The sequence below is a fragment of the Onychostruthus taczanowskii genome, unplaced genomic scaffold (assembly GCF_017590055.1).
Source record: "Onychostruthus taczanowskii isolate IOZ18803 unplaced genomic scaffold, ASM1759005v1 scaffold6, whole genome shotgun sequence".
Lineage (NCBI taxonomy): Eukaryota > Metazoa > Chordata > Aves > Passeriformes > Passeridae > Onychostruthus > Onychostruthus taczanowskii.
In genome coordinates, this window is record NW_024503679.1 from 16,494,186 (window position 1) to 16,506,925 (window position 12,740).

General features: G+C 44.3%; 1 protein-coding gene across 1 annotated transcript in view; it reads right to left on the reverse strand.

Annotated features, from left to right (window-relative positions):
- MEGF11 (multiple EGF like domains 11) overlaps nt 1-12,740 on the reverse strand; it is a 189,742-nt gene that overhangs the window by 12,590 nt on the left and 164,412 nt on the right. Inside the window, exons 18-19 of the mRNA XM_041418556.1 lie at nt 10,341-10,469; nt 9,968-10,201 (exon numbers count right to left, since the gene is read on the reverse strand). Of these exons, the coding sequence (XP_041274490.1) occupies nt 9,968-10,201; nt 10,341-10,469 (363 nt within the window). The remainder of the gene's footprint in view (nt 1-9,967; nt 10,202-10,340; nt 10,470-12,740) is intronic.

A 12,740-nucleotide genomic window follows, 5' to 3' on the forward strand; every position in this document is an offset into this window, starting at 1 on the left:
GGATGGATGGATGGATGGATGGATGGATGGATGGATGGATGGATGGATGGATGGATGGATGGATGGATGGATGGATGGATGGATGGATGGATGGATGGATGGATGGATGGATGGATGGATGGATGGATGGGGCAGTTGGACAGCCCAGCAGTGGCAGGGGCATGAAGAGCAGATCCATTTGGAATGTGGTCACTGGGAGGAATTCGACCCTTGGCACCATCAGTCCACCTCAGCAGAGCCCACAGCTTCATTCTTCTCTTCAGAACTTGCAGCCAGAACACAAATGCTGATTTTTCAACCCAGCTGCACCACTTACAGCACATTTATTAAAGTCTTGGGGTTTCTATTAAAAGTTGTGGCTTTGCAGGATTTATAAATCAGCTCACAAACCTAAAATTTGGCATGAAGAGCTACGGGCTAGAATTGATTTTTTTTAATGAAATGATTTGGGGACATTTCTAAGTTTTTCTGAATGCAATTTTTCTGAATGTGATTATAGCTGTCTCTTTGTGCTACTATCATTTCTTAGCACGCTATAATCTGTTAACTTTTTTTTTTTTTTAAGATAGAAAATACTTCAATTTTTACTGTGAAGCAAAATTGCTTTTCTGCAGGAAGAAATCCTTCATAGTAAATTTATCCATTAAAATTCCAGGCTGGTAATTTTAGCAATTTGGTTAAAACTGCCTCATATCTGGCAACTTTTCCTTTAAGATCAACGAGATCCCAGCCTAAGTAAACAAAGTCATTATCTGCCTGTCTGAAATAGCTGGATAGATGACAGTGGCCACTTGATCACCACCAGCCATTTGTCAATGCCCAAGTTTTTAAGTCCATGGAGATTAGGCAAAGAAGTGCTGGCAGGAATTCCATCATACCTTTATCCTCCAGGAGAGCAATCAATAATTTGACATTTATTTCCCTAACTACCGACTTCAGGTCTCCCTGGTCCAAGCTTGTGCTGCTCAGTTTTAGATGCCCATCCTGAACATGCTGCAGCCATTCTGTATTTGTAAACCTCCTTTTTCTTGGGCAAGTTTTAGTCAGAGGTACTTAAAGGTGCTTTCTGTACTGAATTCCTTTTTATTAGCTGGGTGACATCCAGTCAGACCATTTCCAGTGACCTCTGTTTTGCATTTTCTAATTTTATGTGAAGTCTTTGGTAGAATTTAGGACTTCCTTTAATAGATGTGAAACTGCTGGCTTTAAAAAAATCAGGACATCTAATAGCAATTGATTTTTATGATGTCTGTAGAAACCAACACTTGGACTTCTGCTGCGATGCTGGAAGGGAATGAGGGTGGAATTATGAGCTTTGCAAAAGCTCAAGGTGAGAATCCTCCATTTGCTTGTGACCTGTGCAGCAGCCTCATCCTTTACACAGAGGATTCTACACAAACTTTGCAGTGCTTGGTAAAAGTGAGGTTCGTTTTTACTTCATGCACAATGAAATAACTTACTCACAAAGCTGGCATTGAAGCCCTGAGAGGGGTTCTGTGAGTGGCCCTGCCAAACACCCTCTGAACAAAACAGGTCCTCAGCATCTGAAATCTGGTCTGTGGTTCAGCAATGAGAGCTTTGATGTGAAAACACAGGTATGGAGGGACGTAATCTCCATTTATCTGCTTTGGAAATTTTTGGTAATTCTGTGGCAAAAGGTCACCTGAGTTCATGTCTGATACTCCTTGGTAACTTGCAGCATCATTACTAGCTGGTGCTGCACATGTCATGAGAAAAAAGGACAAACCTACTTGTAGGAGCTCATAAACAAAGGTCAAGGTGTGGCTTCAGTTAAACTTACAGTAAAATATCTCTTGGCTCCAGTGATTCCAGCCTTCTCCCCAGCTGACTTGCCAAGCTCTCTCCTGTGGGCAGAGCAATTACTTGTGGCAAAGTGCTGGGAGTTAAAAGCCTGCACTGAGATGCTGGAGCCTCCTCCTGAACCTCAGAGCTGCAAATCCATTCTCGGGGTCCTTGCACAGAGATGAAGCTCAGCCCTAGAAGCTCCTGCTGGCACCTGGCACAGGCTTGGGGACAGGACTGCAAGGGCTTGGATGCCCCAGTCCCTGTGTCCAGCTGCCTTTTACTGCCAACACCCAGGCACACGATCCCCCAGAGAGCTGATCAAGCTCCATTTCAGCAGTAATCAGATTTCTTTGTCCCATTAGTCTTCCTGGGAAGCTATTCCAAAATCTCACTGATCTGATGGTAGAAATCTAATTTCCAGCTTCGATGAATTCATGGCCAGTTCATCCTCATTTGTTCTCGAGCCAGCTCTGTCATCTCACTTAAATAGCTCTCCTCCCTCCTTGTGTTTACCTTGCTGTATTTATAGATGGCAATCATGCTCCCCCTCAGCATTCATTTTGCCAGACAAAAGCAGCCAAGCCTTTTCCAGTCTCTTCTGATAGGCTCCCCCTTATCCTCCCACTTGTTTTCCTCCTGCCTGTGTTCCAGTCTGTGCTCCACTGGCACAACCCCCAGCCCCAAACACACTGGGAGGGTTTGGTGCCTCCACTGGTGCTTGTCTCTCAGCAGCTCCCATGGCTCATCTTCAGGACCTGAGCAGTGGCCAAATGTCTGTCTGGCAGAGGGGGCATGAGGAGGTGAAATCCTTCCCCCTGCTGAAGCCTGGCCCTGCTCCCATCCTGTGTCACAAACTGAAGTGCTGGGCCCTTCAGCTCCTGCTAAAGCCTCACCCACCTCCTTCCCTCCAGAGGTGCCACCCCAGGGGCTGCAGCAGGGTCAGCACACAGTGCTGGGAGCCCCCAGGCAGGGAGCCTGGAGATGGGAGAGGGATGGGGAGGAGAGCAGAAAGGAAATAGGAATTATATGTGTAGAGTTGGGGAAGAGAAGAGAATAGGAATAGGGACATGAGAAAGAAAAAAGATAGTGGAGTAGAGAGATCACCAAGAAAAGAGGGGAGAAAAGGCAAAAGACAAAGAAAGAAAGGAGAGAAGGGCAGGGAAGCACAGGAGAGAAAACTCCTCAAAGTGGAGCAGGGCTCCCAGCTGTCCTGCCTTTGTGCTTTGCCCAGGCTCTGAGAGAGAATGGCTCCAGCCCAGCTCCAGGCCTCATCTCCTCGGAGCACAGGGAGGTAACACATCCTGGGTCTGGCTCAGCACTTCAGACATTCCTCTGCCATTGTTTTTTCATTTTGCATCTGTGCTGGTTTCTTTGTGACCCCAGCTGGCACTCTAAAGAAATGAATCCTCCAAGTACAACTTGTGCACATTTCTCTGCAGAAAGTGAGAATGGCACCAGGCAAACTGATTTGGAAATGAACTCGTTAAGGCAGCTATTAGGGCTTTATATGCTCCTTTGTCTCACTTGGCTGCAGAGCTGCAGACAGACAAAGTGTATTTCTGGCCATCCTCAGCTATTCAGCACTGCAAAGCATTCTCATTAATAAGTGAGATGGTGGGAGATCTAAAGGAAATATCAGGACATATATTTTGATAAATACCCTGAAAATACCAATTCTATTTGTCTTTCAGTGATTATCAGGACAACCTGACTGACTACAATGGCCAGAGCTGCAGCAGGGGGAGCAGCTTCCAGGAGAGTCCCAAAGCACCACTTGGGGATTAAACCTTTCCAGCAGCTTAATTTTTGAAGTAGTTCTGTGAGAAGATGGCACTGCAGGCTGGGAATTCAGGATAGGTGCTGGCTTTGACCTTTTCTGAATTGATTTAAATTTCTGCAAAAGGATTAGTGGTCCAGATGGACACTCATCCTAAATTTGACATTATGAGCGTTTGCACTTTCAATTTGGGGAGCAAAAATTCATGATGCAAGGGGACCATCTACATCAAAAACCATATTTACACATCTGTCTAAACATTTCTCTGAGAAATCTCTAGAGCCAGCCTTTTTATTTAATGAGATTTTCTTTTAACAACTAAGAAATTACCTACAGAAGCACATGTAGAGATATTTTTGCGTGTCCTGTCCAATACTGTCTTTTTTGCATTAATCTTGTTCATATGGCATTCCAGTGAATAGTTACATTTGGATTAAGGTGACACAGCCTGAAATATCATTTTTAAAGCCGACAACCTTGATGAAATCAACTGCATTTCCTTTTTCCTGTGCTCCCTCTGCTTTGCCCCACCTGGCCCTATTAAGGCTCCAAAGGAGGAGCTGTTTTACCATTTGCCATATCTAAATTTACTGCTAAAGAGCTGAATTGAGTCACAGTGTTGTTCATGAATGGTCTGAGGGAATCAATTGCAACAAATTATATGGAAAGTGCTCCTGGATGTTCCAGTGATAGGGCTGGAATAGCTCTGCTGGAGAGCCAGGAGTGACAGCAGAGCTCCCAGTGTCCCTGCATGAGTCCTCAAAAGCACCCCAGGTACCTTCTTGCATCTTTCTTCTTGTCTGTGTCAGCAGGGTATTTGTGTGCCTGATGTGGGAAACAATGAAACGGCAAAGAGAGATTACTGATTAGTGCTTCGTTGATTTACTGGTGTTGTGTTAATGGATAATTATATTTATTGAGTTATTTATCTCTTCTGAGAAGCAAACATACTTCAGAGTTGCTAAGACACCAAGCTTTGCTGACCCAGACAGGCATGAGACTCCAGTTCCCATTCCCAGAGAGTGGGAAGATACAAGGAGGGGAAATCCAACCCGTCAGTGTCTGGGACATCAGGAATGCTACCCTGGAGTTTGAAATAGTGCTGGCAGACAACAGGGCCCGAGAGGCATTGCTTTGGTTGATTTCCTTGAACTGATAAGAACATTGCTACAGTGGGGTGGGGTAATATCTACCTTACAAGAGCTGTTTCCATCCAGATTACTGGGAAAGAAGCGTGAAGTCACCCCACATGAGAGAGTGTGGTAGCTTGGATTGGAAAAACAATGAACACTGCTGCTACCCTGGGATATATCTGGGAAGAAAACAAGTCAGCACAAAATACTTTGGAAGCCACAACAGTTCTTAAGAAACTGAAAACATGGTAGAGACAATCTAGTTAAATAATCTTTGCTGGACTACTGGTTGTTCTAAAACATCTGCAAATGCAATCTATCCTGCATTATGGTGTGCTCTTGACTATTAGCATTAAATATAAGAGAAAAAAGGCAAAATATTTAAATAATACAGTGTTATCTTCTTGAAGGTGTTAATAAAGTAATTCCTGACAGCTGCTTTGCTGTCAGGAGGGGAGGGAGGCAAAACTCGGGAAATGCATGGGCTGCAACACAGCTGCCTCCTCAGTTTAACCTGTGGAAGAGCCCCTGGGCAGTCTTGCAGTTGAAACAAATGAAACCTTTTTGTTACAAAACCAGGAGTAAAGTTAGAATTCAAGGTGCTATAACTGTACCAAGGAGTCCAAAACGTTTTCCGTTGTATGCAAAGGCTTTTCAAAAACCAAAGCTGGAGCCCTGAAAGGCAAACCTGGGCAGTTACATTGTATGCTCAGAGACATTTTATCTATTTCCTCAATTTAAGTTATAAACACATTTCTAATGAACACATCAATCCCAATCTGGTTCCAGCTGCATAACAAATAGATACATATTTCAAAGTAACATCAGGAGAAGGGATGGAAAATTTCAACTGGAGCAGCACCATTTAAACAACGAGGCCCTGTAAGGAGCAAATGAACGGGCTTTGCTAAAGCATGGGCTCAAACTGCAGGCAGAGAGGTTGGTTGTGGGGAACACCTTCATTCAAAGGGTGATGAAGTGCTGGGGTGGCTGCTTGAGCCCATCACCACCTTTACTGAAGGCTGGCAGCAATGGGTGAGGCAGGACAGGGACCTGGTGTCCCCAGCCACCATCACCTCCTCTCCTGGCCCTCTGCATTTGCCTCACTCTGAACATGCACTTTGCTTTGCTGACATCTTGTGGAGATCTAGATTGAGCTTAATTTACTGCAGACTATCCCGTTTCCAAGAAGTGGGTTTATCTGCAGGGTGTCTCTTACATAAGGGCTGTGGCTCAGGGCTGGGGGAAGCTGCTCCTGCGTGTGCAGCTCTGACCAAGCACTGCTTTTCTGCTGAAATATGCAAAGAGATTTTCGAGGTCAGCTCTATTTTGTGATAAGTGCAGAGCCTTTGAGTCCCAGCTGTTTTCCAGAGTTGCTGCTGACAAATGATCTCAGATCAGGATGTGATTCCAGAGCTGATGTCTTTGCATAGAACATCTGTCAGCCAGGCTGCCAGGGCTCTGCCACCTCCCCCAGCTACAACTCTGTGACATTTACAATCAAACCAACAGGAAACACATCTCTCTTGGGGTCTGCCAGTGGGAACTGGGGTTGGAACCCACCCCTCATGTCAGTGTGTGCCCTCCACCAATACAGCCTTGAGCCTGCTGGGGGGCTTGGCTCAAGGGCCCGTCCTCCCTCCCCACAACCCACGGTCCCAGTTAAACAGGACACTTGGATCTGTGTCTTTCTGCTCTGAAAGTGTTGGTGGAATCAGCTCTGCCCTCCCCCTTCCCTTATCCCCTGCCTGTGGACAAGGACCAGCTGGAAGGAAGAGCCAGGACCCTGTGGCTGTGCTGTGGGATTTGGGGTGCCCACCGATGTCACCGGGAGCCACCTGAGACCAGGCGAGTTCTCACCCAGCTCAGCTGGCTGCAGCTTGTTCTCTGCACCCAAAATGAGCTGAAATAAAACTCTACCAGAGTGCTCTACTACTTAGCACAGTGTTGAATTAATGATTCTGAGCTTGTACACATCCCCCAAAATCCTTTTTTTCCCCCCCACCTTGCATGCAGCACCCTGAACTCAGAATTACTCCTTCTACACAGTTCCTTCTGGTCGATACTTAAGTAGCCACCCAGGCTGATTTACCTTGATAGCACAGTCCATTTTCTACACATTTATTCATGAAGCTCTTGTAACTGCTGGCTGGAAATACATCAAATTCAAATTTAATGCTATCCCTGTTTAAAAAAAAAAAAAAAAAAAAAGCCAACAAAAAACCCGAACCCACAAAAAAAATCTCTCTCTTCCCAAAGGTGGGAATTTTATTCTGGTCTGAACAGCAAGGAAAGACCTAAATGCCTAAAGGAAAGGGAATTAGACTGAGCTCCTGCTCTGAGCCTGGGCTCTGGGGTGCCACAGAGAGCATCAGTCCCCATCCTGCAGGACAGTATTGTGGAAATTGGGCACCAGCCCAGCCACAAAAAAGGGAATAAGTGAGCACTCTGCAGTAAATACAAACCCAGACTTCTCAACTGCTAAATGGAGCTGCTTCCTTCTCTTTGTGTGGGTCTTCTCTGCCCACACAGTGTCAGTGAGACGGCTGAAGGCTCCAAACAGGAGGGTTCACTCTGCCACCTCCCACTACCCATCATCTGCAGATCATTTCTGGAAGTGTCTCGTCTAGGCTTCAAAATTCATGATGCTTTATTTGTGTTAAGCTTTGCTTAGCTCTTGGCTCTCAGCAGAGGATTCACCCATACCAGAAAGTTTGCTAAGACCTTGATAAGACCTCAAACATCACTTCAGCCCATAGCCAAGTCTTTGTGAAAATCCCGCTAAAAAAATCTCTGCTGCTCTCCACACTGTTTTCCCTTCTGTCCCCATCTCCTTGAACTAAACAAAAAAATCTTCAAAATCTTTTTTGGATGTAGTGCACTGCTCTCAGGCTGGGGAGCACCATTTTGATTTCAGGCTTATTTGGGAAAGTTTGCTCTTGGACCCATGTGCCGTGGATAAGCCCTCCCAGCACAGGAGGTTTTCTTCTCCTCTGGCTGCTGGGCAAAGTGTGTGTTTTGCTGCCACATCCTTCATCCACAAATGCAAAAGAGTCCAAGGGCTGCCCAGGGGGTTCTCTTTCCTCATAATCTCTCTCACACATATGCATGGATTATCAGCCTCACAGGAGCTGAGGACGTAAAGACCAAAAACATCCTCCAGAAATAAATGTGCTGGAGGAAATTGCTGCCTCCAGGAGCTAGGGATTTGTGTATGTGACTCTATTCAGAAACAACACCACCATTACCCAAAGAAGAGTAAACAGGCAAAAGAACAACTGGTGATCCAGGAGAGCCATAATGTTACAACTCACAGAGGGCTGGATGCTGCAGCCATCCAGGTGGAATTCTTGCCAAAGTACATGGTTTACATGGGATTATATCCATTGCACAAGCACATCTGCCCTTAATCCACAAGCAAACCTGCAGGTGAAGGTTGGAATCCCTGTTCCCTGTTTACATGGGATTATATCCATTGGACAAGCACATCTACATGGTATTCTGCCCTTAATCCACAAGCAAACCTGCAGGTGAAGGTTGGAATCCCTGTTCCCTCTGTGCAATATTGCTGCTGATGCTTTGTGAAGGCTGTCCTAGAACAGAGGCTGAACAGAGCTAAAGAATAAAGCAGGGATTTATGAAAAGGATCTCCTCCATGGATCCACCTTAGGCAGCACAAGAGCCCAGCCAGGGCTGCCCCCAAGATGAACCCAAATGGTCCCAAAATGCACGATGGTCACGGGGTCTGTCACTGGGATCAGTTCTGCTCCATTTGCGTATTAGACTTAATTGTCCAATTATAGCTTTAGATTATGAAGTCCCATCCTTGTTTTTCTCTCTCCAGCCCACGTTGTTTGTGCTGTTGGGCCTGAGATTTGGATCATCTGTCCTTGGTCCCCAGCCAGAGCAGGAATTGTTTTGTCTCCCTGCTCTGTGCAGAGCTCACCATCCCCTAATATGAAGCTCAGACCCACCCACTAAAGCAGCACAGAACCTGAAAAATATAAAAGCTAAAACCTGAGGCATCACTGCTGTCCTTCAGCATCCTCTGCAACACACCTGCCCTCAGACACACATGTGTTGTCTTGCCAGCCACATAGTCCTTTTCTGTGAGCTTGTCTCATACCCACCTCTCCAGGTTCTGCTGAGGAAGGTGCACATCAGCACCTTTTCATGCCTCTCTGCTCCATGGAAGAGAAGCAGCATTGGTGAGGCCAAACTTGGGGCAGTTACTGAAAGTCTCAGCATGGGAATAAACTGGAGGACAGTCAGGATTTGGCAGGGAGTTTTCAGAAGCTCTCGTCTAGAATTTTTAAATGCCCTTCTAAAAAGGGCAAAACCCAAAACTTGAAACAATGCTGGTACCTGCAGGCAATTTATAATGAGCTGCAGATGAAGCAGTGTGTTTCTATCTTCTTAATCTTCCCCTGCAAACTTAGATGGCAGAGTTTTCCAAGGGGGAGGAGGAAGAAAACTGTCCTTGTGACCTCCAGAAAGAGAGGCCTGACCCCACTCTGCTGCAGCTTCCTGAGTGATACAATTTCTATTGCTAGAAGGATTGCACAAAGAAAGTAAGAGGAAAGGAAAGGCCCAGTCTCTGCCTTTTTTTCAATTTGTCATTTTTTATAATGACAGCATTAAAAAGGAGATCACATCCTCCAAAATTCAGACAATCTGTCAAGAAAAGCTGTCCTCCATGGCAGGAACAGAGGATAGAAAGAAGGAAGAATGCTTTTATCCTGAAGAGCCTTCCTCTTCCTCTCCCCTGCTTTCCTCAGCTCCTGGGAAGACGATTCCCACCTGCTGTCTACGTGACAAGGACTGGTCTGCACACAGCAGAGAGTGACAACAAACAGACACCTCAAATCACAATCTGCAGCACAAACAAAACCAAAACCTTATGACTGACCCAGCCAGTCCCATTCCTTAAACCAAAAAAGGCTTCCCAAGGTTTCACAAAGGGAAGCATCTCTGCACTGCAACAGGAATGCACATAACTCAAAATTCCATACAGCATATTTCCTGCCTAGGTATATCCCATATCAACTTCCACACAGAAAGCAGCTCAAATCAGTTTTATATTTGCTCTCCTGTCCCATTTATGTGTTTAAAGATCACAATATTCTGAGGAAGAATGGAAGTGTCATTATTTTTGAGACTCAATAACACATGTTACACATCACAGAAACTTGTTCTTCCCCAACAGACAGGAATGTGAGTCTGGATTTGATTAACATAAAAAGACCCTTACCAGAAAGTGAGTAATCTGTATTAGTCATCCTCATGGCTGGAGTGTAAGATACACTTGGCATGTCATGGCCCTTCTCCTTCTGTTTCCGTCGATACCACACAAAGAGTGCCAGCAAGACCATAATAATTAGAAGGAGAATAATAATTCCAATGATTGCTCCCACTGAGTGCCTCTCTGATCCAAGAGCAGGGCTAATTTTAGTATAGGGGTTTAATTCTTCCATCATAAGAGCCGCTGTTAAAAGTAATTCATAACACACTGTAAATTGAATCGTGCATTTCATTTTTGAAACACTATTTTTTTTAAGCACTTCATTGGAGGTGGGGAGAGAGAGAGAGGAGAGAGGGATTTTATAGAGAGAATTCCACTGTACCTTGGTCACATCGGATTCCTTTGAAGCCTGGACTGCAGTAGCAAGTGCCTGTGACGTGGTCACACGTTGCATTGTTCATGCACTCACACAACTGTTTGCAACCATAACCAAATGTTCCTGGAGAGCATTCTGGGGAGCCAAAGAAAAACATTGGAAAGAATTCTTCTGTTTTTGGGAATGGGCACAACACTTGCCATGGAGGATTCCGTAGAGAAGTCTCCCTGGGTTTAGGATCTCAAGGATAACACCCTAATTATTATTTATAAGAAATTAATATTATTATAGTGAAATTATTATTAGACTAAAGCAGGAGCTAAATGCATTCTAAGTGCAGTTTGTTACTTATTAAGCTGTAATTTTCTGGAAGATTCATGCAATGAAATCAATGATAGGTACAAAGGCTTTAGAAGACTTCATGTATATTACAAATGTTCAGAGTTTAACAGAGCTTGAGCTCAGAAGCTGTAGACAACAGAGCTCAGCATTCTTCACCAACTTACCTGTTTTATTTTTTGTGGGGTAGTTGCAAAGAAAAGTTTTAATGAACCTTTATATGAACCCAAGAGCCTTTACCAAACAAACCCCACATGCTTTCCTACTCATCCTTACCAGTGCCACGTGAAGAGAACTTTGCTGGTGGAATTTCAGAACTGAGCATCTGAATGGTTTGATTTGCTCTGCTTTGGTGTCAGGGTTTCTAACACAGAAGGAATTTCTATCCTGTCTTTGTGTTTCTATCAAAGACTGAATGTCCAGCTGAGAAATTTATTCATACAATTACCATGATGGGCTATTACTATAAATCTGTAGGCAGCTTACTGTACTTCTGGAAGCATTATTCAAGAATAAATTGAAAGAAACAATGTCTGTCACATCTCACTTACTTCCATGGAGAAGCTGCATTACTGAAAACATGCACCCTTGCTATGATCCTGTGGAATATATTGTTCAAGATGTGACTCCTTGTGTGTCACTGCAAATGTTTTTCATTGCATGACAACACCTCCCCAATGTCAGTCTCAAAGTAGCTTCTGGCAGACAAAATTTAATATTAAGTACAGAACCATAGCCAGTATCTCTTTATTGATTTGCAGTGTGTATTAAAGTTGTATCTTTAATCTGTTGGTACTCAAACAAACAAAAAAATAAAATTATTACAATTAATGCTCATTCTTTTATTAGCCTGCAGCCTACTTAAAATGAATAAGGCCTAAATTTTGGGACTGCACCACAGAAATGATGCTGCAATTAAGCATTTCATCTGCAATGCAGTGTGGCTGCCCATTCAGCAGGATTTGGAGAAGGAATGAGCCTTAATGAAGAGATTCTTTTAGATTAAACAGTAGAAAAACAAGTAAATAAATACATTTGTAGTTTGGATAGAAAAGAAAGCCTCAGGCTTTATACAGGGGTCAAATCATAAAGCAGCTCCTTGTATAAAATCTGCTATTGTGCAGTTCTTTGTGGGATTCTTTAGTTTCCTATTTTGATTGTGGCTGCAGTGAAGAGCATCCCCAAATTCCAGGAAGCTGGCCACTTACAGAGTTACAGTGGTGCCATGTGCAATCCCCCAAGAGCACACAAGTTTGGCCCTGAGATGCTCACTTTGCTGAATGCAAGTGTGTGCAAAAACATATTTATGAATTAAGTTACGTGCACAAATACTTCCATAAAGATCCACAGAGGAAGCTACAGTTAAAGAGCCTTCCCTTGCATTTCTGGCAGGAATGTTACTGAATTACCTTACTGCCAAAAAAAGTGAATGAACCCTGTGGAATTAATGCCTTGGGAAGATGAGGTGGATTTCACCTGTGTTTAGAATCCCAGTAAATGGGTGAGAATTTCCTTGTGAATTACTGCACTGGACAAACAAGTAATTATCCAATTATAGCACATCCAGTTTCCAGGACCCTCATTCAGGGTTCATTGACCATCATTGAGGTTCACTGGGAAACACTCACTGCTCTAGCTAAACACAGACCCTTCCCAAAATGGTAAGCAACCTTGTTTCCCTCGACCTGCTTTCATTATAAAGATGAATCTTTATTTGGTCCATGTTTACACCATAACTTCTGTGGGAAAGCCCCATATTCCCAATATTCTTTGGAAGGCAGAGAGCAGAAAGGACTTGTTCCTTTTAACACTTCTGTTTTATGCACTGGGGAACCCGGGGCTGCTGCTCTCAGCAGCACGAACAAGGCCTCAGGCAGCTCTAGGGCTGGGTGTGTATCAATCAGGTACAAGATGTTTGGGAAGGCCCCATCCAGTCAGCACTGAGTGCAGTGATTTGCTTTCTCTCACCTAACTTTAGCCTGGGAATGAAAGGCCCAATTTGCAGGGATTCACTGAATTTCTTTATGCTTAGAAACTGCCCAGTTTTCCAGAGGTGCCCTCTCCTCC